The sequence below is a fragment of the Papilio xuthus genome, unplaced genomic scaffold (genome assembly GCF_000836235.2).
Source record: "Papilio xuthus unplaced genomic scaffold, Pxut_1.1 DF827542.1, whole genome shotgun sequence".
NCBI classification, from domain to species: Eukaryota; Metazoa; Arthropoda; class Insecta; order Lepidoptera; family Papilionidae; genus Papilio; species Papilio xuthus.
Window position 1 is genome coordinate 4172594 of NW_013531107.1, and position 26993 is coordinate 4199586.

At 32.1% G+C, this 26993-nt stretch overlaps 4 protein-coding genes across 6 annotated transcripts in view; 3 read left to right on the forward strand and 1 right to left on the reverse strand.

Moving 5' to 3' along the window:
* The first annotated feature begins 2242 nt into the window (after positions 1-2242).
* On the forward strand, positions 2243-3644 carry LOC106119093 (zinc-type alcohol dehydrogenase-like protein SE_1777). 2 transcript variants are annotated; one of them, XM_013313959.1, is made up of 3 exons: positions 2243-2455; positions 2640-3370; positions 3480-3644. In XM_013313959.1, exons 2-3 carry the CDS (start codon positions 2762-2764, stop codon positions 3624-3626), a joined length of 756 nt encoding a protein of 251 aa, XP_013169413.1. In that variant the 5' UTR covers positions 2243-2455; positions 2640-2761; the 3' UTR covers positions 3627-3644. The 2 variants fall into 2 exon arrangements, with proteins under 2 accessions (XP_013169413.1, XP_013169412.1); XM_013313958.1 differs by having other exon boundaries at positions 2243-3370.
* A 10-nt stretch (positions 3645-3654) lies between these two features.
* LOC106119094 (zinc-type alcohol dehydrogenase-like protein SE_1777) lies at positions 3655-5444 on the forward strand. The gene is made up of 2 exons (XM_013313960.1): positions 3655-3744; positions 4306-5444. The coding sequence occupies exon 2, from the start codon at positions 4355-4357 to the stop codon at positions 5408-5410; it is 1056 nt and encodes a 351-aa protein (XP_013169414.1). The 5' UTR covers positions 3655-3744; positions 4306-4354; the 3' UTR covers positions 5411-5444.
* Positions 5423-7370, reverse strand: LOC106119095 (nudC domain-containing protein 3). Its single transcript, XM_013313961.1, has 5 exons — positions 7212-7370; positions 6624-7045; positions 6265-6447; positions 5826-5941; positions 5423-5625 (listed from the first exon to the last, which is right to left on the reverse strand). Exons 1-5 carry the CDS (start codon positions 7322-7324, stop codon positions 5470-5472), a joined length of 990 nt encoding a protein of 329 aa, XP_013169415.1. The 5' UTR covers positions 7325-7370; the 3' UTR covers positions 5423-5469.
* A 559-nt stretch (positions 7371-7929) lies between these two features.
* The window catches only part of LOC106119066 (uncharacterized), a 32881-nt gene continuing 13817 nt past the window's right edge, over positions 7930-26993 (forward strand). Inside the window, exons 1-2 of one of the 2 annotated variants that reach the window (XM_013313916.1) lie at positions 7930-8340; positions 19869-19995. In XM_013313916.1, the coding sequence (XP_013169370.1) occupies positions 8215-8340; positions 19869-19995 (253 nt within the window). In that variant the 5' untranslated portion in view covers positions 7930-8214. 2 annotated transcript variants of the gene reach the window in all.

The window sequence follows — 26993 nt, forward strand, 5'->3', positions numbered from 1 at the left end:
ATAATTTTGTAATGAAAACACTACGTAATTTCTAGTCATTGTAAAATAGAAAGTATTTATTCCTATAATATTTCCTAGTACAAATTTTATTGCCGCGTGCCTATCAATAACTATATAAAATAAATGCTTGATATTGCATAAGATTGTTTATAATGATATTTTATACGTAATAGTATTGATTTTAAAATAAATGTGGTGAAAAATCTACATATACCCGAGCAATGATGTTTTGCGAAATATTCAGAAAGTAGTTAAGTAAATATTTAAGACGCAAGCAAATTAGTATAGTTGTTTAGAATGTTAACAAAATATATACAAATATTTCTGTTGCAAATGACATTTCAAAGTGTATCAGTATAACCTTCAAAAATATATTTGTCTTTTCGAAATCTTAAATAAATTATCGAAGTATTCACAAATGTTGTCTTAGATAAAATAACAGTATTATAAATGTATGAACGTTTTGAAAACGATAAAGTGTTTTATCAGAAATATGTTTGAACATATCATTTGATGTTCGTTGTGTTCAACGTCGAATTTATTTAATACTTTCTTGGAGACTATTCCAAATATTGTAGCAAAACAGCAAACTGTAGTGCTACTCAATGTCTATAATTTTTTTTGTCTATTACTAAAATTAATTTTGGTCGCATAACTCCGTTGTTATAAGTGACGTAATACATATTAACGTTCATCGATGTTTTGTTAGTTACAAATTAAACATTTCTTGTAATTTGTAATTTAGATATAAAAATGGTAATGTATGAATTCTATGACATATTTTTGAATATACTAAAAGAGTAAAGTATACCACTTAAACAGTGCCGGAACATTCACATAAAAACATGCTTTTCAAGACGGAACAATCACAGAAAAACATCGTAAGTGTTTTACGAAACATACACAGAAAAAAGAGAAAGATAAATTTTAATGTAAATGTTTCGGCTATGCGAAAGAAAAATATAGGAAAAACGATCTTGTCTATTAATATGTTAAACGTCGTGTTATAAATAATATCTTGTAAATAAAATAAACATATTAAAATATGAGATACCATGTACCTGAATCGATTGTCTCATATCATATAGTAACTGCCATATCCTAAAAAACCGACTGTACTATATTTGGCAGCTATTGGAGAAAAATCATCATAAAATATTGTTAAAGTGTTTTGTAACATTTTATTTTAAAACAAAATTAGATATAAAAGAAAATTTTTATCCAATGTATCATACAAAAAAACATGACTACCGTTTAGGATAGTCTATATTTTATGACTATGCTCCTAATATTTAAATATTCTTGAAGATTTCTTTTGTAATTAGAGTGATTATTATGAACATTAGAACGTATCTCAGCAAACTGTACCTATTTTATCACAGTGTAATTTTCACTTCGTTAGGTGTTGGCTCTCTAAATGCTATGACTAAAATATTTTGCATAATGTGAATTGTTACGCATACTCTGTGATATACATCGATCTGCTTGTAATATTATGTTTAATCGAATATAATGGATTATTGAAAACATATTCCTACTTAATTTGAAATAAACGTTTCAGCAATTATATTTTGTTAATTTTATTCATTTTATATACTCTTTGATTTTATTTTTTAACGAGAAACTTGTTCTTTTTTATCTAGAATTTTTATTTATAACTCACCCAGACATGGCGCTACCGTAGGATATGGCAATACTTTTAAATGTAGATTCTGTTAGATTTTAATCGTTTAGTATTAATCACTGAACTTTATTAAACGTATATTTATTGAAGTCAGTGCAAAAGACATTAATTCTTATTTCTGCTAAAATCCACAAACCGTCGATAAAATTTCTCGACCAAAAGTTTTTGACATCTAACCTAACTGCGGGATCCTAACCTAATTATCATCCTTTACATAGTTTTCCGTAAGACAAACTTTACAATCGATTTATTTTGAATTAATTGTTAAAGTCGATATTTTATATCGATTGGAGTTTAAGTTTTACAATATTTACGTGACAAAAAAGACATTTGGCCCTTTGCACAGTATGAAAAAAAATCATTGATTCTATGAAAATGTTTTGATAAAATACTTATTATTTTTATAGTACTTTTATAGCCTTGACTTCCATTGAATGCTATAAACAAACGAAAATAAGAGTAACAACACCGTTACTCTATTTTCATTGGTTTACATTCGTACTAAATTGTTTTTAAAAATAAAAAGTAGTTTATAAAGTACATAATTTTTATATTTTAGCATAATAAACAATGATTTTTTTTAACTGGCTACTGGCTTTTATAAAATTATCATTTTTTTGTCAATGTCGAGCTGACCTTCAAGACATTAAAGATATAATGATGGCAAAAATTGTTCCTATTAATTACGGAACATTGCCTAAGATTATGAAAGCTGTTGGGTTTTATAAATATCTGCCAATATCAGATGTGAACAGTCTCATTGATCTGGAAGTAAGTATTCCAAAACTGGAAAGTAATCAAGTTTTAATAGAAGTAAAAGCGATTTCTGTCAATCCTATAGACACAAAAATTAGAGCTTCCAAGCCTCAAATAAAAAGTTTTCCAAGAATTCTCGGTTGGGATGGGGCAGGTACAATTGTGGCCAGAGGTGTTAAAACTAATGTTTTTAATACAGGAGATGACGTAATCTTTACGGGAGATATATCCAAGAATGGTTCAAATTGTCAATATGTAGCTCTCGAGGAATTATTTGTTGCACCAAAACCAAAGAACCTTACATTTGAACAAGCAGCTGCCATGCCTCTTACAACTGTAACAGCATATGAAGCAATTTATGATCGTCTTTTATTATCAGCTAAAGATAAAGGTAAGTCACTGCTTATAATAAACAGTGGCGGTGGAGTTGGCTCCGTTGCTACACAGTTGGCTGCTAATTTGAATCTCAGAGTGATAGGTACAGTTTCACGTATCGAAACAGAAGAGTTTTCAAAGAAAAATGGAGCTGATGTGGTTATAAAACACACCCACGATTTAATTCCGCAACTGGAAGTTCACGGATTTAGTAACGGAGTTGATTACATCTTAGCGAATTACGATCCTTATCCATATTGGGATGTTATGATGAAAGCTATCAAACCTCAAGGGAAAATATGTCTTATTGTTGATAGCAGTGGACTGGTAGATATAAGGCCTCTTAAAGACAAAAGTATAACGTTGGTATCAGAAATGATGGCCACAAGAATAAAATATGATACTGAAGACAAAGGTAGACATCATGAAATCTTAAAGATTGCGTCAAAAATGTTTGATGACGGAATATTAAAATCTACACTCACGAAAACTTTGTCACCAATTAATGCTGCCACATTAAGAGAGGCTCATAAAATTATAGAAGAAAAACGTATGGTTGGAAAATTGGTTCTGTCAGGATTTTAAAATAAAATATGTTATTTTAATTAAATTTTGTAACAAATTATAATACTTTTTATTAAATAACTCCTATCGCAATTTACAGAAGAGTCAAGAAGATGTCACAATGAAACGGACGCACATAATTTCCCGCGGAAAACAAGTTAAAGCAGCAGAAATAGAAAGCTATAATAAAATAACTATTCGTGTAGTATCCACGTACTTAATAGCTTTGATTCACCGCGTGTTATAAACATCGAGTGAAATCTGTACGAACCTCTGACTCTTACAAAAATAATAACATGAGATGAATTTAAGGAATTTAAACACAGGTTTTAGTTTGTTTTCAACCGACTGAGAGCAGACTAAAGGTGGGTATACATTTGAACGGTAGAACTGCGATGAATCATATTTTAGGAAAGCTCAAAATAGGGAGACTCTGATTATCTTTATACATACATTTTTATATAGTTCAGAAAAAAGGGGAACCTTTACACATAAACGTGACATTTTAAAAAAATAATGTTTAATGAGGATGTATACGAGCCGTAACATAAAATAATTTTGGCAGTGATTATTTCGAATATTACGTCTTTTTTAATGTATAATTATTTCGAACGTTACAATTTTCCACAAACGCTTTGAGCACACTTTGATGTGTAGACCTAGCCTTACCTGTTTCATTCGCAGGCTATCTATATGTATGTTAAATCCATTGTTACCGCCTAAATTACCTAAACTTGACCTATTTAAAACTGTGAGCCGTCATTCATAGCGTAGTCTTCGCTGGAGTGTTCTACAACACACTCCATGTCTTTGTAAAGCAGTTGCAAACCTAGATACAAAATTTAAAAAGACCTTTAGAATTTGTGGCTAAGGGGAACAATGATTTTTTATTGCTGGATATTGAATTTGATATTATTATACTACAGTAATTGTCGCGCTAATCTTCAAGAAGATGAAGTCCAAGAAAATGCAACGATGACGAAAATACTGCCGATGGTTTCAGGAAAATTTCAACAGACTATGAAAGCGGTCGGCTTATACAGATATTTGCCAATATCTGATGAGAACAGTCTGATCGATTTGGAATTAAAATTACCAAAAGTGACAAAAACTGAAGTATTAGTGGAAGTAAAAGCTATTTCAGTTAATCCTATAGATACAAAAATCAGAGCTCCTAAGCCTTACATTGAAACTTATCCAAGAATTCTCGGTTGGGAAGGGGCCGGAACAGTTGTCGCTACAGGCAAAGAAGTAAATATTTTTAATTTAGTAGACGATGTATATTTCACGGGAGACCTACGTAAAAATGGTTCAAATGCTCAATATGTAGCTCTCGATCAAATATTTATTGGTCCAAAACCAAAAAACCTGACCTTTGAACAAGCAGCTGCTATGCCGTTCACAACTGTAGCAGCTTTTGAAGCACTTTACGATCGCCTTTTACTTACGCATAAAGATAAAGGCAAGTCCCTACTTATAATAAACAGTGGCGGTGGAGTTGGCTCCATAGCTACACAGTTAGCTGCTAATTTGAAACTCAAAGTGATTGGAACAGCTTCACGTCTCGAAACAGAAGAGTTTTCAAGAAAAAATGGAGCTCAAATTGTGCTAAATCACACAAAAGATTTGCTTCCACAACTAAAAGCTAAAGGATTTGGCAATGGTGTTGATTTCATTTTAGTTAATAATAATCCTTATCCTTATTGGGATGTACTGATACAAGCTATTAAACCAAAAGGAAAAATATGTCTCATTGTTGATAATAGTGGATTGGTAGACATAAAGCCACTCAAAGACAAAAAAGTAGCATTAGTGTCTGAGATGATGGCCACAAAAATGAACTATGACACCAAAGATAAAGCAAGACATAATGAGATCTTAAAAATTGCATCAAAAATGTTTGACAATGGAACACTAAGACCTACGGTCACAAAAACTTTGTCACCAATTAATGCTGCCACTTTAAGAGAGGCTCATAGACTCATAGAAGAAAAACGATTAGTTGGAAAATTAGTTTTATCAGGATTTTAAAATAAAACTCAAGAGTATTTTTGTTTGAAATAAAATTTTCTTTCAAAAAATTATACATTTTATTGTATTTGAAGTACACTTGGATCAAATTCTTGTCCTTTAAAAGGTGACCCTTCAGCGTTCCAAGCTTTTTTTAATATTTCCATGTTACGGATTTCATCACTAGTTGGTAAGCCTTTTAACTTCTGTTCTTGGTTCCATTGTAATTCACGAACCTAATCAAATATAATATATACTAGGATAATATGTTTTTATTTTCATAGACAAAAGATATAAAGCTTGTGAGATAAGGTTTTAGTAATTTTAATATATCATTTCGTAAATAATGTGGGAATGGGAAAGCTTAACTAAATTTCAAAAACTTAACAAGGATGAATACAAAACTAATTTCTAGTTTAATATAATATTAATTTACCTTTGCAATATGATCTTCGGGCAGTTCATCTAGTGGCCTTGAAGCATCAATCTTATTTAAATCAATCGGTTCTTCTCCACTCAGAAATCTATCCCACCAACGCTCTTGTACTTTTTCTGTAACATTACAGTAAAGCAAAAAGTATAAATAAATTTTAAGAACTGGTACATAAGTGTTTTTTTTTTAATTATATCTCAAGACACAAAAGTAGTAGGTGCATAGATCATAATTTTTTTAAAGGAACTAATTTTTGTTTTATATCAATATATCCACCTAAATGAATAGTCAACCATCATAATAAAGCAATAACTAGCAGCCTTCGTATAAACAAATGTAGATTACATTATAATATTATCATCCAATATTTTTCACTCTGTATTAATATTTTTAACTGGACAATAAATATTACATGGTTGCCTAAATAAGGTTCAAACTTTACCTAGATGAATTAATAGTTTTCCTTCACTTATGCTCCAAACACTATCATTTGCTTTGATCTTATAAGGCAGGTTATCTTTTATAATGACCTCTCCATTCCGATGTTGTATACAAATGTCACCATTATTTATGGCCACTTTCAAATCTTTTGATTTTGTATTTGGCGGAAGTTTTATGGTTACATCTGAAAAATAAAGATACTAGAAATTTAAATATAAATCTGAAACATTTGAAACGTCAATGAGAAGGAGTTCTTGTACTGATATTGTATCAGAGTCAGCATTTTTGCAAAAAAAACTGTTGCTGCTACGGGATCTCTTTCTTGGGACATATGTTTATTTGAGATGGGTTAAGTAATACCTAATTCCATTATTGTCTGAGCCCATGTGTACATTTCCCGCACAGCTCCATTATAAGATTCACTGTTTTTCTGAACTGGTATTACTGGTGGCTTATAATCTTCAGGGAAATTACTCTTGTCTTCTAATTGTTCTTTGTTTTCATTTGTCGTTCTATCTTGGGAGCAATCACCACTACTATGAGCTGCATCTTGAGTATTTTCATCATTTTCAGGTGTAGAATCATCTTCGGCTATTACCTCGACCTCCTCAGCTACTGTATTACACATGATTTCATTGTTTATCTCCGATGTTAGTTTGTTACTGGATTTATAATTCTTTGGGTCACAAGATCGCAACACTTTAATTACTAATTCCTCAGCAACCCCCGGCGGAAATCCCATGTTTTCATATTTATTTTCAGGAACATAATAGAAATCAGTTCTGGGAATATAGAAAGTGTAACTCAGTACATCAAAACATTTTGTTACTTTAAATATACAATAATAATTTATAATGTTAATATTCCTTTATAAACTAATTTGAAATGACTTAGGAATAATAAAAGTTCGTAGGATAAGAGAAAGAAAGGATTTTGTGATATTCTCACCTTCGTGCTAAAAAATTGAAAATAGAAGATAGAAATCCCAATATTGATTTTTCATTGACCAAAATTGATGTTAGTACATCATCATATTTTTCTATATTATTACTGTCTGACATATTCAATTTAATAATTAAAACAGCGGGTTTTTCTACAAATACAAACACAAATCGATTTTATTTTCTGACGTCTGTTACATTGGTGTTGCTAGCTTTATTACAATTTGTGATTAGTTTTTGGTACATTTTACAGAATTTAGTAGGACTTGGAACTTTTTTGTCCTAGCAGAGTTTTGGTCAAGGATCATTGAAATGATTTTATAAACATCACAATATGCTAACCATATTTTTTACTTACTTTTAAAATTTATAAACTATGTAACTGTCTAACTTTAGATACCTTATTCCTATAGACATATTTTTTTTTTATAATGGTGCATACAGAAAAGTTTCTTGTCCAACTCCCAGTTTGCAGAAACATATTAGTTTACTTTGCTCATTTTGATTTTACGGTATACACTCACGTCGATTAAGGAAAAGTACTTGTGTCCGTTTCAGGGTATCTCTGATTAAATAAAATTTAATTGTGTTTAAATTATTCAAAATTCCTAAATATATTTTTGACACACTTAATATTTACAGATAGCTACCAATTTGGTAGGAATTTTTGAGACTTGGCATCACAAAACTGGTTTTTTTAATTAACATTCCCGCCACTTGGAGGAGTTGTTCGCTTTCGAAAGTTTCACATCCGCAAGAGAGCGGCAAGACAAGACAAGGCAGACCAAAAGCGAAGTAGGCGAAGTGTCGCGCGCGAACACGGTGTGCTGCAGGCGATGACCGCATTCATATGAGTTTTTTTTTTATATTGTGAGAGTGCTGTCGTGTTCTTCTTCCTATTAAGTGTGTTCAAAAATGCTGCATAGGTGAACTATTCGAATAAACATAGTGTTGTGATTGTGCTACTCTATTCTGCTCCTTCTAAATTAATCTTTTAAAAGATTGTAAAAATGCCTTGCTCAGCGGTAACTCTGTCTATAGCGACCATTACAGCAATCGTGGCTGCTGCTTTGATGGCCATTGCGTTTTCGACAGACAACTGGTTATACATTGAAGTTAAACGGAGTAATATTCAGGTAAATATAATTCTACACTTTTTATGTATTTTTTATTCTCTTACTTACATATATTATTCTTCAACCGTCATACATTAGGAGGGTATTTTCAATAATTTTGTTATTTCGGGTAGTATACAATGTACTGATCGCTAATGTCTAATGTCAAAATAAAGTCGTTAATCTATCTGAAATGACATAAAAATACCATTTTCATATTATGCATGTACCTACCAAATGATTTTAACTTTCTTTAAAAAGCGCAACAGCCTTGATTTTCGTCTAGTGAAGCTGCGTCAACAAAACTTGTTTTTAACAGCCCTGTACTGTGATACAATCATTTTAAAGAAAACGTGTAAATGAAATCACAGAACAGAAAGTGTTAAAAAATATAAACATATTTATCTATACACTATTTATAATTCATTGCATACGTGCATACATGTAGATAAAACGATAAAATCGTTTGATATAACGTGGTTCTACGATTGCCGTAACACATAGTATCGAGTCCTTGCCACGAGACCGTTATAGTAGACACGGCACGCATAAATATGCACGTATTAATGACACGAACGTGTGCCTAACTGTACCGCACCGTGCTGCACCGTGCGCTCCTGTGCATCCATTCGTGGAGATAAAGACAACCGACCCAATTATTACGGATATCTAACAAAAGAACCATTCGAAAGAACTCATTATAGCATGCCAAGATTTTATCGATACATCCGAACAAAAACAGAGGCGCATCACTACAATAATGCTGCAATTACAAAACCCAGAATGGCTACAATTGGAACATTTCACGCTTAATTTGATTATTATCTGTACCAAAGTTTTTGTATACTGTATCAGATTGTATCGAGACGACACAATTTTTTGCGATACAAGAATCTTTGCTTTTACTTAGCTGTAGTTGTGTTTGTATGGGCTATTGTTATCTTTCGTATCTTGGACTGTGGCATATGCCTGTTTTATTTTTATGTTCTTTGAGTACCTGCTCAGATATTTTAGATATAGGTGTTATAGATATTGCAATAATAGAATTATGTGTTTTCTGAAGACATGTTGTATTTATGGCCGTAAAATCATTATTACATCTAACCAAAAGATTTATCAACTCTGTGACTGATTGTCTTTGGCGAGATAGCTATTTTTTTTTAATTAGGAAGGTTGCCGGTGTTAAAATTCTGTATGATTAAAAAAAATCCGTTAGTTGCGGGATTCGATAAAAGGTCAGACATTATTATTTGACGAATATTTCTAATATCATTATTAGTATAAATCATTATTATTGGTAATTATTAACTGACATCATTAACTGATTGCATTAGTTCATTATCATTACGTCTATTAGTCATAGCCAAAATATGTCATCGGAATTTTATTTGTGCAAGTATAATAATATGACTATTGTTTTTTGAAACCCTATAACAGTATAGTTTTAAAGCTTTAAAAAAATAAGACCGCCAACTATCAGCTATAAAAGGCGTTTGAACAAAACTAAGGGACAAAACATTTTTTTTCTGTTACCGTTGCTATACTAAACATGATATCTCTGTTTTTTTTAAAGGGATTGAGTGGGACGGATTTCTTTAAGTATGTATATAACGTTGTAAGTAGAAGATAACTATAGTTTAGTTAATAATTTGTAATATTAAAATATGTAAGAAATACGACTTAGGATCCTTCAAGAAGCGAGCCATCACCACCTCAAAGGCCGGCAACGCATCTGCGGTTCCTCTGGCATTGCTGATGTCCATGGGCGTCGTTGACCACCTCGGTGTTCCCGCTGCTCGTTTGCCCCATTCTGTTATAAAAAAAACGAACTATAGGAAAAACTGGATTAAAAAGTCACAAACATAAATGTTAATTCTATCGTAGCCTGACAAATATGGGTAGACATTGTCGATAAATTTGTTAGAAATTTGAATATTATTCAAGTTAAACAGTTCGATGATGCGTCTTAGTCGTAAAGTGCGAGAGAAATCGAATTGTGAAAGTGACGAAAATTTGTCAGAGAATGTGTGCGGCGGAAGTCTGACCAAGCCCCTGCATATTACTAATGTAAACATGCTCCGATCTTGTTCGCCGAGGGTACAACGCCTAGTTAAAATTAAATTTTTCTGTACGACATATTTTGTTGAATTTTTGAATCTTGATAAACTTCAATTTAAACAGCAATTTTCTCTTAATTTTAATAATTTGATAACATAAATTTTGATATTAATATGTTTATTATTTATTTTATTCTACTCATTACACACTAAATGGTTTTTACATTGTATAGGAAGTTATTTAGAAAAACACGGTATCACATCGTAAAATACAGGTTTTTGCTTGAAAAAGCTTTACATACTAGATGTGAAAACGTAAAAAAATGAATACGAATGAAAAAAAAAACGAACAAACAATTTTCAATCACCGTAAAATTTTGTACGTTCAAAATAAAAACCGGTAATGTTGGAATTGCTTCATGTATATAACATTTACAAAGGCTTTTTTTCCATTCAACTATATTTTCATATTTCAATAAAACTTAATTTAATTTTACAGGCACGTAAACAAAATATATTGCAATAGTTTACACCGTAGAAACAACTGTACAAAAATGTATATTATATATTAATTAAGAAAACAATTGTCCTATATGTGTGGTCGTCAAAAAAAACTCTTGAATACATTTCCGTGGCCTAGCTACCTGCCGAAAGACCGGACGTCACGATTATTCCCTGACTAAACGGTAAAGTCATTTTGTCGAAAAAAACTTCGTCCCTTTGGTAAATCTTTAGGTTTTCCCAGGATCTCATTTTGTACGGATTACATTGATGAAAAAAATAGATAAAGTAAACAGGAATCACTTTTTTATTTACTTAGAAATTATACAATTGAGAATCATAACAATTTGTAGGAAAACATGTTAAGCTCGCATCACACCTTCAATTTAAATTGAATAAGCGGACTGTTAAAACTGAAGGTGTGTAGCGGGCTTTAAATTCTTTCAAAGACCTGAGGGCGACAATGTGTTTTCGTACAGATGTTTCGTCAGTGAAAACTTACAATCAGCACAAGTAACAAGTGGAAGCACAACAATGGAACACAACAATTATACAGATGCTACCTGCTTTCGAGGCGCGTTCGCAGTGACACTTCTCACGACTTCCGTCATTTTCTCGATCTGATTGCTACACCATTAGTGGAGATGGTAGTAATATTAATATTATATTTTACATGTTTTTGTGCTGCCTTTATTAAAGTTTATCGTAGATTATCTTACTAATATTATAAATGCGAAAATTTATATGGATGGCTGTATGTTTGTTGATATTGAAATTTGGTACAGTTGTAGAACATAGTCTGGAACACATAGGCTACTGACTAAGTTTTTTTTATTCAACGCTTCAGAGTCTCGTTTGCAGGTAGTAAAACATATAGCAGTTTGCAAGTCGCTATCCTTGTGGTATTTTGTAAGATGTAATAGTCATCTTGTTTATCAAAAGATAAAATCAATTTACACTAATTTTAGGAATGCATCTCACCATAAGACAGTTATGTTCGCATTACCGCAATTTCTCATTCTCCTCACTTTCGGCTTTCACTTAAGCTGTACTTCTTAACGGGATCTGTAATTTTATCTTCTAAAAGCAGATGCGGCTACTGTAATCTACTATTCCGTGTATTATAATATGAATTTAATGGAGGGAAACATTCTGCAACGTGAGAAAAGCCAGCAAGGATTATATTACGATTTAACCATAAAAATTATTAATATTCCTGGTCGATTTTTGATACAACAAAGTAAAATAAATATGAAGTATTTATAAGAAATTTTATTAATTAAAATATAATTTTTAAGCAATTAAATTTTTTATATTTCTAAGCAAGAAAATCCTAATGGGTTCGAGAATTTACCAATGACGTTCTATCATAGCATAATAGAGTTATTACGACATGGTTATTGAGTTCAAAATATAAGCAAAGAGAAGATTTATAAATTAACAAATGTTTTTCGACTCCAGTTGGTTCAAACTTTGCTTTATGCTCTCGCCTGCGGCACCATCCACGCGGAATTAAAAATCCATCCATCTATCTATCTAAACATTCGCATTTATAATATTAGTAAGATTTCTTAAAGATTAAGATTCTTTAAATTGCACAATAATTATCGCAGTTAAATGTAAAATGGCTAAAATCAGAGGTTATTTTCCTTGTAGATAATTTTAGAACTATTACAAAATGTAGATGAATACATTTTCAAGATTCTATATAGATAAGATTATGTACGAGGCGCTGTAATAAACGTTTTCTGAGGCAATGTCGTCATTGGCGTGGCTAATGGCTGACCGTAATTGCCTGTAATTAAAATCAACTTTATTAGTTAGACCGAAAATTGACACCTTAAGAAACTGATTTACAAACTGAAATTTTGTAAGAAAAAATATTTTGTCTTTAGTGTCATACAGTTAATTACAAATTCTTTTCTTTTATAAAACAACAAGCTTTCGCTGGCGACTCCGTCCGCGCGGTATTAAAAAAAAAAACTTAGTAGCCTCCATGTTCTTCCAGACTATACCCAATTTCATTTAGATCCATACAGCTGTTCTGGAGATACCTTCAAACAAATATCCATCCATCCAAATATTCGCATTTAAAATATTAATAAAAAGTAAGATTAGTAAGATGCACCGCGTTTATATAATAATTTTAATTATAGTCTTAAAAACTTAACAACTTGTTGCGCAAGCGAACGGAATTGGGAAATCGCGAATTGTTACAAAACAAATATAGTTTGGAATTTAAATGTTTGGAAAGTGTAGCTAATGAACATCGTTCGTCGGCGATCATAGCTATTGCCTTTCACGATTACAACTGTTTGCTTCTGTCTTCGTATATTTTACTTTAACATCTTCCCAACATTTCATATTTGCAGTATATTTGTCAGACTGTCGAATAAGAAATGGTCACTAAGAGTCAGTTGAAGTAGATTTCTCTAAGATACATAAAAAATTGGTTGTATCAGACAGAATATTCTGATATATTATCTTGTAATTAATTAAAAAACACTTAAAGTCTATGCTCATAATATAAATGGGTAAAAATATTACTGAAGTTATATTTAACTTTTCTAAATACGTTTAATCTTAAAGTAATAAATGTTAACACAAAAAAAAAGATTTATAAAGATACATATATAACTGGGTAAATAGGGCTATTTATGTATACCAATTCCAGCGTATTTATGAGCTTTTAGGTAAGACTCTTTGTTACGTGAAGCTTTGTTTATATGAATATCTTTTACGTAAACGCTCGGCCGCCATTTTTAACAGACTATAAAGTAATTGTCGATGACCCAACGGTTTCTAAATCTCTTATCTCCTTTACGATCCTCTCATAATTGTCTTTGACTCTCCCGCTTAATAATCGTGCATTCCTTTCGTCTTTTGTTTCGACATACGTTAGTTTATTTCTTTTATATATATGCATATTCATTTGTTTAAGTACAAAATATAAAACGAAAGGACAGTTTTTGAAAATTGACACTAACTGCCACACTTAAAGATCTTTTAATTGTTTCTAAGTGTGTAACATAGAAGAAAATGTGGTAATTAAAATTATGTGTATGACAACATAATATGTTCAATAGCTCGCGTGTTTGTCAAAGCTATATGACGAGAGAAACTTGGTGTCACGATTGTACGGCACGTTACTTTCGACGATGTGCTCATTATTACGAGATATTTGCAATTAGTGACTTACACTGTTCTTACTAAGAGCGTCGGTGGCTCAGGGGTCAAGCACTTGACTTGCAATATGCAGGTCGTGGGTTCGAATCCCGCCATTTACTAATGTGTTTGCGATTCCTGATTTACATATGTACATTTGTTCGACGTTCTTACGGTGGAGGAAAATATCGTGATCCAACCTGCACATATCTGACAAGAAATTCAAAGATATGTGTGAAGGTCGGTGGGGATGTAAAGTGAGCTGATGATGATACTGTTCTTACTAATATTAGAAATGCCAATGTTGGGATGTTTGTTTGAAGGTATCTAAAATGGCTGAATGTCGATGGCATTTGGGATACGTATAGAACATAGTCTTGAAGGACACATAGGCAACTAATTATGTTTTTTTAATTCTCCGCCTAAGCAGTCGCGGTTGAATACTTTATATTTGTATTGCAGGAAGAAATTAATATGTTAATACACTTTTTAAGACTGGTTTACACGAGTTTTAAAATAAGTAACATTTAAGTTGATTTGATATTTTGTAGTAATTACTTAATAAGAAATTAAAACGAGTTACTTACAGATATCAAAATTAATGTGGGCACTTCGTATTTTGCCATAAATTTAAACATTGTAAGAATTTAGTTTATATTTCAATTATTTTGCTATGACATTAAGTCCTCATACTGATACATCATTTGGTGTAACGTTTGCATCATAATAACTGTCTGTCAGCCATAACGCCATGTGTCCAAAGCGTTTCCGTTTAACTCAACTTGATATTTTCCATGGGGCAACTTGATACTTGATCCACACAGGTGTCGCCTGTCTATTTTTATCCCGCCAATGAGAGCTTACCATTTAGCGACTAGTGAGGTTAAAAAGTGTTGTCTATGCCTACATACAACATATATGGATGTGTCCAACTGATATCTTAAGTAAATACTAATTTCCTATTTCAAACAAAAATAATTTTCCCCGTTGCAGCTGTTTACGAAACAATATTTATTTATATTTACAAAAAAAATGTTATTTAAGATATTAAGCGATTATATTAAAAAAATTAAAACACCAAACAAAACAAAGAAAATTATAAATACACTTGTTCCTTGACCGCAGCAAGCCTTGTTGCAGCCTTGAAAAGGTTAACTTGAAAAACAACAAAACATTAAACGGGTCCGGTTGAACAGGGACGATGTAAAAAGTTTTTATGTCGGTGAGCGTTTATGTGTGCAGGTATTGTATATGTATAGTGCGTGTGTGTGTGGGGTGGCTGGCTCGTCGGCATTGCAAGGTGAGCTTGTCCCGGCGTATGCGCAGGATCTGACCTCATATCACGGCCATTGTCCTGACGCGTTTCGTGTGCGTTCAATGCATCTTAAAACCCGTTAAAGTTTTTTGTATAATTGTGGTATATTTTGGTTTCAAGCTCCGTTGGAATGGTAAAAAAGTATTAGTAAATAATCTGCATTTTATATTTATTTAACGTTTTAAATTTATCTATTTGTTTCTTAAGTAAAGCGTAAGTTTGCTGTAAAATAGTGATAATTCTGGCCAAAACTTTGTCCACATTTCACTTAATTTCTAATCGATACGCCCATATAAAAGATATCAACGGGAGTAAGTAACCTTATGTGAAACATGGACTTCTATATATTTTGTGTGTAATCCCAAAATTATATGTCTTATTCGAGGTTTACTGTTATAAGTTGACCGGCAATTATACTTAGCTAAGATGCTGCTAAGAACCAAATAGAAAACAGTAGCAAAGTAAGCTCGTAGCGAAAGTTGTTAGACAATGGGCAAGTAGACATAATGACAGGTGGCCGTGGGATGTGTGTCGACACTGACCGAATACTACTTAATTAACTTGTTTGTTTCTAAACATCCCATCAGGGAAAAGGTGTCGTTAAAGCTTTTTATAATTATATTGTTATTTCGCGATTAGAATAGATTTGAAAGGTGAGATTGTGGTCATTTTAAACTCTGAAATAAATGTATACAAAGATAATTTTCTGAAGTGTCCTCTCGAAATTGTTATCGGCTTTTACTTGTTGTTATTGTGATCGTAATTTCTTTTAGGTATTATGCCGCTGGCAGCTCCCTTGTCGAGATTTCTACGGCACCTCCTTTTTATTCTGACTGGCGGTTTTGGGGGGACACTAAAGATACTGACTGTGCTTTATATGTTTGCTCGTAATCGTATAAGTATGTTTAGTTGTAACTTGTAATGAACGCTTGCGACTTTCTTTGACTTTCCCATCGATAACTACAAGTCGATAGTTAACACGAGAAAAACCGATCGATGAACTCGAGTTGAAAGAACGTCTCGCTTCGTTGCCTGATCACTCGGGTTGCTGTTGTTTTTTTTACTAAGGGCTTTTATTCTCTTACGTTACGATACAAAATATAATCAAAGGCGTTCTATTTACGTAAATCTGTCGTGGGAATTCGATTAAAGTCATTGCGTCTCTCGATAAAAACTATCGATTGCTCGCAACTAAGTGTGACAGTAAAATTTTTGCCTTTTCGCTTGTTAATAAAGTATGTCAAATTGTTTTTACTTTGTGCTCTGTGCAATATTGACGAACGAACTGTGAAAATGAGAGTGAACTTTATGGAACAAAGATTTAATGTAACACTAATATTCAAATAGATTAAATTTCCGATGACGCAAACACAAATACACGTAAATCAACAATTGACAAAACAAAATAAATAAACTAACGTGAATCATGTAGGTATGTTCGTGTAAAAATTTCGTGATTCTTTTGCATGTTTTCTGTTTTTTTTTCTAACTGAAATCTGCATAGTATCACACACAGATCCCTTTTAAGATAAGAGTCACTTACGCCATAGTCGCTTCTTAGAGACAAGAGTGGTTAGGGTGTAACTATGTTTCTATTTTTATATGACTTTTTAACACATAAGTACATACTTCGTAATAAAGACTACTCAAAAGCGCAATTATGATAGTTCAAGCAACTTATTTCTCTGTTTAAATATTAATATGGTAAAGGTTTATAAGTATATATTTATGTATATATTAAACAGTTGAAAAAATATACATTTCTACATGTATGACAGATGCCAAAATATAGTCACGAATGCAGCCTACGTATGATTATAAAATGTTATTAAAATGTAAGTAACATCTGGTCAACCTATTCTTTGTACCTTCCACTCCAGTCCTAGGCACGTCGACCCCCTCCAACCCTTCCCCCGCCGTCAGTCATCATTGCAACCGGTTTGTTGAACCGTCACTAACACGATCCTAGATCGTGTGTCATTGCTCGTGAATACCAATACGCGGTACACGACTCCCAACTATGTTATGATCGGACCTCCTTGCTTGATATGTATGGTTTATTAAATGGATTTAATTTTCTTTGATCTTTTTTTAGAGAAACATGATATGCAGCAAATATGTTGAACGGAACTAAACTGAATGTAACCTTGAAAGATGTTAATATAAAATAGGAAAGAGCGGTTAGTAAGGAGGACTTGTCGAAATGCAAACCGTCCCATAATTTATAATACCTAATAATAACCTGTAACAATAATCTTATCTTACTTCTTACTAATATTATAAATGTGAAACTTTAGATGGATGGATAGATTGATGTTTGTTTGAAAGTATCTCCAGAACGACTGAAGGGATTTTGATGAAATTTGGGATACATGTAGAACATAGTCTGGAAGATAACATAGGCTACTTATTATGTTTTTTTTTAATTCCACGCAGTTTGGATCGCGGGCGACAGCTAGTTAATATATCCAATCATCGTCATCTAAGATTTCGATAGGAGGCTTGATAGCACTACAATATTTGTAAATGCAATATTCGCTCTAAATCTGTATAATTTATAGAAAAAAATACACTCTCATGATTACTCGGTGCTCTGGTTTATCTAATATCCTTTTTTATCATCTACCAGTTGCATTGAATTGCTTTTTAATTACTCTACTCTATTTACGTCAGTTAATTTTCCTGCGTTTAATGCACTCGTAAATGCGCATATGCATGGAATAATTAAAATGCGTTGAGACGGAAAACGGATGTTTCAAGAATATTATTTATTGCTTTACAAGATTTAAATACGTATAAGTAAACATAGGTAGCGCCAATAGTCTAATGGTTAAGGGTACGGATTTCCGAACACATCGACAGTTCGAATCCTTTTAATATCGTAAAGCATATCCTAGACTAGACCTTAGTTGGAATGGTACTAGAAATATAAATAATGAACAAAAATTTGCCAATAATTTACAATTCTCAATATGGTCAGATATTCTGTATAAGTCAAACGACCACTGAATTAGGTCTAAATATTACTTTATAACAAATGATATCAGGTTTTCTTAGCTTTTGTGTTTTGCTAAAAAATCACTTCGTAACAGCTTTTTGATATAAAAATGTATACTTTGTTCCTTTATCTCATTCACTGACGTACGTTTAGTAAATAAGTCTAAAGCACATAAAAGGGTAAACATGTATTACTTTACATCCTGTATCCACATACTTAGTTGACTTCCACATTCATACAACAGGTGTTATCTGGTTGTCGTTATAAAACATACTCATGATATGAGTAATATATCAAATTACGTGTGTATAGAAAGCAAATAATTTATTCAACGTAATGTCTGTACTTTCCTTACACTGTACTTTCTTTTCCACGTAAAGAACACGGCTAAAATAAAATTGATTTCTGTTAAGCAAACAAAATAAAACAATATGGTGGATTAATTCCGAAATAGATAATTAAAATTAGCAATATTTATATAAGCAGCGATGTAGACTTAAGTAAATACTGTGTATGAAAATGTAAATAGTTTTTGACTAATACATTAGTTTTCAGGTTGTTAAAAATTTTCAGTTTATAATCGGATGTAAACTGATGAACCTTCGCTTGACCGGATTCAAACATTCACTTTATCAAGGACTCGCAACGGTACTTTACTACAAAATATTTCCGTTGATACACCGAAATATAAGTTAATTTAAATGAAGTCAATGTTAATATTTCACGTTCCATTCGCCATACCTTACGCCCTCGCTTTAGACTGGCAACCTAAATAGTTGTGAGTGAACTTGACTACAGACTATTTTGCAACTATTTGCAATACGATATGTCCGCCACAATCCGTGGCGCCCATTGTAACGTGTTTGCAAAGCAAATATAAAATGATAAATAGAATCTAAATTAAAGTCATATTATTCTTTCAGTACTGGCTTATGTTTACTAAGTGCTTTTCTTTTAAACACGGTTTAACTCCACTGAAAGACCTATACAAAAATATCCTCTTACCTTTTTAAAGAGAATAAGAGCAACAATATCGCAGTGGAAACCCACGATAAGGATGAATATTTTAAAATCTTTTATAAAGTTATCCTTTCCGAGTCGGTTTCAATAATCGATTATTCACAGCCGAAGCAGGAATGCCGGAACAAAACCGGTTTTATAATTATCCTTCGTCGATCCGACTTCGTTGTAAGGTTTACGATTAGATAGGGTTCGATTAAATTTTCGGTTTGTAACGTGTTCAAATATTTTTAAAGCTCATTTTAATGGATTAACAACAATCACACACTTTTATTATAATCTCATGGCATATTTTAGCGACTGCAAAAATTGGGACAACGAATGTACTGATCCAGAATGCCATAAAATTAAAATACTTAATCTTCCAATAAAATATAATTCAAAACACTTTTTTTTTAATTTTTAGTATTACAATTCATCCTGTATCTACGTTGTTTGTTAGTAATATGTAGGTATTTGTTCTAAAATTGCTGACGTGTTTGTTTTATTTCAGTCGTACGTGACGAGTAACACGGACAACTCTCAGGCGATACTGGAGAGTCTCAACAACAAGTATTACTTCTACACACGAACCCGCGGCCTCTTCCGAGTCTGCTACCCCAAGGAGAGACCGCCTACAGGTTAGTTTGCGTTTTTAATAAAGTCTGACACAGATGCAAACAGTTGGAATGATAGGCATTTTAATCGGCGACAATGATGTTTCCGTTGACATTTTAAAGTTTATATATGGGGACCCTAGAGCGTCTATCTTTGTTTTCGTGAGCTATCTTTTGTTTTGGTTCCATATAGCTTTGTTATCTATACAGTGTTTTGTTTCGATTTCAATTTTACTATCGACTATCCTCAGTGTTTTGTGTGATACATTTCCGACAACATTTAACTCTTTTTTTAATGTAAAAAATAAGTAAATAAACATAACTAGCATGTAACCAATACTTGATAATATAAGTAAATAACAAATATAGTTTTCCTTGTAATAAAAACAATTTAGATGTTACCAAGAATTAATAATCATCGTTCCAATTAACCAATGGTTTTACAATAACACGTAAACCATAGTGTTTATTCTAATTATTAAGTTGCATGTTAATTACTCAAGCTATTGGAGTGTATAATGAGGTTTACAATATGTATTGCTAATTTAAACTTTATGATTACTGACATAAAGTTCCTTTTCCTAGATGTACTCCATGTTTAACAATATAGTTTAGTGTATGAAATGTGAACTGTATTTGTAACAGTGGTATTTTAATATTTGATGCTTTGTACTTTTTTATATAACTATTAGCTGTCGCCCGCGACTCCGTCCGCGCGGGATTGAAAATAGATGTTGGCTGGTTCTCAGACCTACTCAATATGCTCACAAAATTTTATAAGAATCGGACAAACCGGAGTATGGGAACGAAGATTGTGACTCGAGAATTTTATATATAAGATATTAGGAAAGAAAATAACTATCATAATTTTACATAGACCAGATATTGTATTTGTCTTCAATCAAATCTTCAAAATAATCTTTTAGGTTCATTATTCTAAATTAAATATGTTTTTCAACAAATATTTTAAAAAACTCAAGAAGTTAAAAATTTGTATCAAAACACGGAAGTCAAATGCATTAATGTTTTTAATTATTCATGCCGTTAGTGCTACTTTCGTTTTTTTTTAAAGATTTTTTCGTTTCGTATGTGAGATGGCTATAGTTTCACCGCAAACCGGTGTGAAAGGTACACAGAGTAAGCGATTCTAAAGAGCCGTTGTCTATTTCTGAGCGTAGAAAATTACACATCATCAATAGGCGGAGTACACTCTGATTACTCTACACTATCCTCAGGGCAGGTATTTAAATCTTGTAGACGATTGAATACATTGTAATTTAAGCTTAGATGTCTAGAACATAAAGTTTAAATTCCCGTATTGTGTTAACCATGTCCTTTTCATATTACCATACATTGAGTATTGGAAAGTTAATTGAGTTTCAATAGGTTTTTCATTTGTTTTCAAGGCTCGTACGCGGCTTACATTGGTTACCATAATTTGGATATGTATTTTCAATACTGATGGAAGGTCTAGGCCATACGAGGTCGTTGTGCGCTACTTTTCCTTTTCCTATAGACTAATGAGACACTTAAATTCATTCGTCATAACTACGCGGAATGATGAGACTTACCGTGGGTTTTTCATACCAACATTTTTGTTTCTAAAATATTTAGATATCTCTGTGTTGTCAAAGATTTTCAGATATCAGGGATGACGATATATGTTTTATATAAAGATTTTTGTCCCCGAAACTAATCTTCACTCAGCTTTTTATAGCCTACCTAGGATTAAATGCTTCATTTTCTTGCTGTGAACATAGCTGCTCAATTTTTTAAAGGAACAAACCATGTCCATATCAAATCAATGCCACGTTCATAATAAAACTGGTGCCTTTCGGTACTAACAGTAACTCTAACTCTAAAGGCCGACAGTATTTAACTGTGACGGATTCCTATTCTAAAATATTTCGCACATCCAGAAAACCAGAAGTTATACATGCGCATATAGTATTACAATGTATAAATAGAAACGTGATGAATTCTTTATTAGTTGTCAAGGTTTGACGTTACATATGGATATGTCACGTTCGGATACGATAAATGAATATGCAAATATTGACCCAGCATTTGCCTTCAGCCTTCCTTATCATATTATAGAAGATCGCTCATTGTTCGACACTCACCTTCAATATTATTGCATCTTACCAACTTTATATAGATCTATAGCTTATCTTGCTTCTTATAACTGCGAATATTTGAATCTATGGATCGATGTTTCTTAGAAGGAATCTCCAGACTGGCTCTACGGGTCTCGATGAAATGCGCCGTAGATATAGAACATAATCTGGAAGAACACATAAGCTATTAAATAAGTGTTGTCTTTTATTGCGCACGAACCGAGTTTTTTTTTTAGAAAGATTAAATTTAATTTCAGTTTTGTTTGCTTTGAGCCTAAATATTTCTATTTACCTGAACTCACAAAGTAATGTCTAGGTCGTATGGTATCGGCATTGACGCTAATTATTTTGTATAGTTTACCTTGTCACAGTTTAATTATCAATTTCACACTACTCTGTTAACGTTAGAGTGTATTTCCTTATAATTTAATTAACAAGCAACCTTAATAGAACACATCCGTTCTTTTTAACGTAACCGAATCATCGACCTTCATACATTTTCGCTTATCTTATTTTTAATTCCCAACAAGAAATGAGTTTATTTTTTCTTAACGGCCAGCAACGCATCTGCAAGTTCTCTAAAGTTGCTAAATAAAAGTGAAGTAAGGATTGGAAAAACAATTGAAAAATCTTAGAAAGTGCCAAAGATTTATATACTTTGAGATTGTCGCCTACAGATTTATGTACTTTGAGGTTGTCGCCTACAGATTTTCTTAAAGTAAGGTCACAGCCTTGACCTCCAAATAACTTTTGTTATGACACTTTTCATCGATCACACGATCACAATAAGGTCTTGTATTACACAAATGTAGACAAAAGATTTTCATTTTAATATGTTTTAAAGGCATATAAAAACATAATTTGAATACACACTGTATAATTTAATCGTATTTATTCCGGGTGATTTTGTATATAATTTTATCATGGAATTATTTGAAATAAGGTACATGGCTAAAATACGACATTCATACATTTTTCTTTTTACATTAACTTACTAAATTATTAATTTTATTTACGCAATCCTGAAATACAATGCTACGGTAAATTTCGATACGTCACGTAGCAGTTGTTTTTTTTTAATTTTAACCTAATGAGTCACCAGTTTTTGATAGATATTAGTTAAGCAATGTTGTCAAATGCCATCATATTTTTTATACATCAATGTTTTAAGTCGAAAGGTTAGTACTCGTGTAGCATCTAAAGGTTACTTATCAATTTGGATAAAATCATTAGTAAAATGAGAATATAATAGCGGTAATTTTATTTAACCTTGAAATTTACAAATATTCAAAGCTTTTTTTGATGTGATAATAATTATGTCTTTAAAATATAACTTCTTAGCGGTTGTCTAGTTTTTAATTTAAGTATTTAGACATTACTAGTTAAAATCGTTTGGCGCGAATGGCGCGCTTTCGTTACGCCAAGTGTCAGAATGATTAGTGACGGGACATAAACGTCGACATTTTAGTAAGACTAGTGTTGCGCCATAAACAGGCTCAGTGTCGGATTTTCTTCCTAATAATTGAATAAAAAATTGTATGGCATTTATGTGACTGTCTATCTAGTAATACTTCATGTGACATTACATCACGCAAAATGTTAATAAACATAAGGAACTAACTCTATTTACCAATGTCAGAATCACACGTAGCAATTATTAACTTGTAGCCTTGTAGTATTAAGCCACGCAATTTATGTGTCGGCTTCTTTAAATTGCTTTCGTAATGTCAAATTAATGAATCAAACTGTCAAAACTGGCTGTCAATAAATGTGTGTATGTGTGCTGCATGTGTGTGCGTTTGTATGTGAAATCCACATTGTTATTCGTTGGCAATTCACTTGTTGGGCAACACTGGATTAAGTGCTTGTTGTCTCGCACCATTTAATGTCTGCGAATCATGCAAGAACATTTGTAAATCAAATCTTTTGTATTGATTTTTAACTTCATTGTATGAGAACACGTTAATATAGCACCATGATTATTATTTACTTAAATCTCTAGTAAACTTAGACTTGAATGGCCTAATTCTTTCTTAAACTGGTTAGCTTTTGCATAAACCACTTCCATGTTCAATTTTATCCAAGTGACAGATTTATCAGCTGATAAATCTAATATTTGATTATTCAAAAATGAATCATCCGTCAACTTGTGTTAAACAGGAATGACCATCACAAAAACTAGACCGGAGCAATTACCATCGATCATACATCGATTCCACCGGACACGATTCTCGATTACAAATCATTCGGTCCGCGTTACTTTCTCGATTAAGTGTGGCGATATTTAGCATCGATGGCGCTTCTGCAGGTGAAATCGCCGTTCCACAAAGCACGACCGGTCTCCAACCCGTGTGACAACATCGTGTGAATCTTTATCTGTTAAATGATGTGCTCTTACTGCGTTTGTTTTTTTTTAAATTCAGAATACGGAAAGACAAAGGTCATGATATCAAAATGCCACTTCAAAGTAACTTAAAAGTTTGATGATTAATAAAATTGCAATATTCTTAAAATCGCAATGGATTCCAATATATTCTAGTAATTATTAACATTTGTATTCTACAATCAAACATTGTAATTAACATTGTTAATCAAGGTTGTTTTTTTAAATGATGTTTAATACCGCTAAGCTTGTTAGTTAAAAATATTGCAACCTAATACATGTACCGTTCTCATATTAAGGTTTAGAACTGTCTTTTGTGTTCTCATGTTACTAAGCATTCATAACCTAGACGAACGTTACTGGATATTGCATAAAACCGGAGATATACGATTCTTTGTTTACCTTGCCACACGTATAACTGATGACTTAGTAACAAACGAAGTCAAAACGTGTGAAACTAATTTGCAAATGCATTTATATTTTTGATACAGTCATTAATTTGAGATATATTAGTGAAATATTTTAACTGAATACAAAACTGAAGAAAAAAAAATTACCGATTACGCAAAGTTTTTTAATTTTTATAATCATTACTGCTACAATCTTAATTAACAACTCGTTATATTGTAGATCTATAGCTTTTGCCCGCGATTCTGTCCGCGTGAAATTAAAAAAAAATAATTATTAGTCTATATGTTCTTATAGACTATGTTCTATATCTATGCCAAATTTCACAGAAATCTGTTAAGGCGTTCTGGAGATACCTTCAAACAAATATCCATCCAACTAAACATTGGCAGTTATCTTACTAATATAAATGCCAAATAAATGCATATCAGCTTTTATTTAAGTTTATATGTAAGTGTGAACATGCAGTACGAGGTGTGGCTGTCTGTCAGCATTTTTATAAATAACCGGATTTATCTTTGAGACGTTTTAAAATCTGTGAAAGTAACTTCGAATAAACGTATATCTATTGAATTGCTGTCTTCGCAGAATATTTACATAAGTACATGTAATATTCTGAGAATTAATAATTATACAACTTAATTCAGATCGGACTTTGGAATTGTTATTTGTTCAACACAGCAACTACAATTCTGCTTATTGATTTGACATTTCATTATTCACTCATTTCTTTATCCCAAGAAATGATTAACCAGAGACGTCATTATGGTACTACTCATATTTTTATCTTAATCTCCTTCATAAAAAAGAATGATGTCCTTAATAAACTTTTCAACAAAACCAACATAACTTCGATTGTGCTACTGCGACTTACGGTGGATTTCTAAGACAAAAATCCCCATTTAAACCATTTTGCTATCAATGTTTTCTCAAAGATAATAACAGGGAAGACGATATGTTTTAGGTATACAGAGATTTTGGTCTCAGAAACCAATGATTAATCAACCATAAGAATCTAATGTTTCATAGACATGTTTACGTACAAAACATTTCGAACAAAGCTAATAATTATATTGTGCTGAGAGAATTATATTTATATACAGTTCAATAGCAACAATACAGCATACCTATCAGATAATTCAGGTGTAGCTGCGAGGCCGTGGAATGTTCTAGATTTGTTCCTTAACATAGATCCGTATAAGGTATAAGGTAATTTTAATAGACAAAATTTAATATGCCAAATGTAGTATAGATTTCTTAATGATTTAGTCTGATTTTTCAATCATCCATTTACAGACTAATTACCTTATTCTTGAACGCTCCACACTTTTATCTCCAAACTTTCTTAAAAGCGTCATTTAAATTATTCAAAGTTTGAATACTTCGGCCCATCATCATCATCTCCATCATCAACCTGCTCTTATCCCTATGGAGGGTCAGTGCAGTATGTACTACTCCACACATCTCTATCAGCCGTCATATCTGAATCTATTCCCTTCCTACTCATATCCTCTTTCACACAGTCATTCACTTTTTTTGGTCTCTCTCTACCTTTGTAGCCATCCACATTCAATCTCTTTACTTTTTTGCTTATATCATCATCATCCCTTCACATAGCATGTCCAAACCACGCTAACCTTTTACTCTTCGATTTCTCGATCACTGGTTCTACTTTCAAACTTCCTCTAATATACACATTCTTAACTTTAAACTTAAAAGATACCCGACTGTACAATAACATTACCCATAATCAAATAGTCAATTGTTATTTTTCGTTATTACATCGCCTGAAGCAAACTCAGAAAATGTTGCGAATGCTGTAACTGTTTTCATTTATCAACACCGTACAAGTCATTGATACGTGTTGTGAGGAAATGACGTCACAAGGCTCAATCCTTTGTTCCATCTCTGAGTAAAATTGTCAATAATCAAACGTAATTGTATTGTGTATTCTGTACTCAGTACCGGTCTCAGTTAAAAGAGACGTAATTGGTTTGGATTTTTAAAAGAATATTTTCATGTCATATCTTACTAACATTATAAATGCGAATGTTTAGATTTATGGATGGATGTTTGAAGGTATCTCCGGAACAGTTCAACTTATCAAGGTCAAG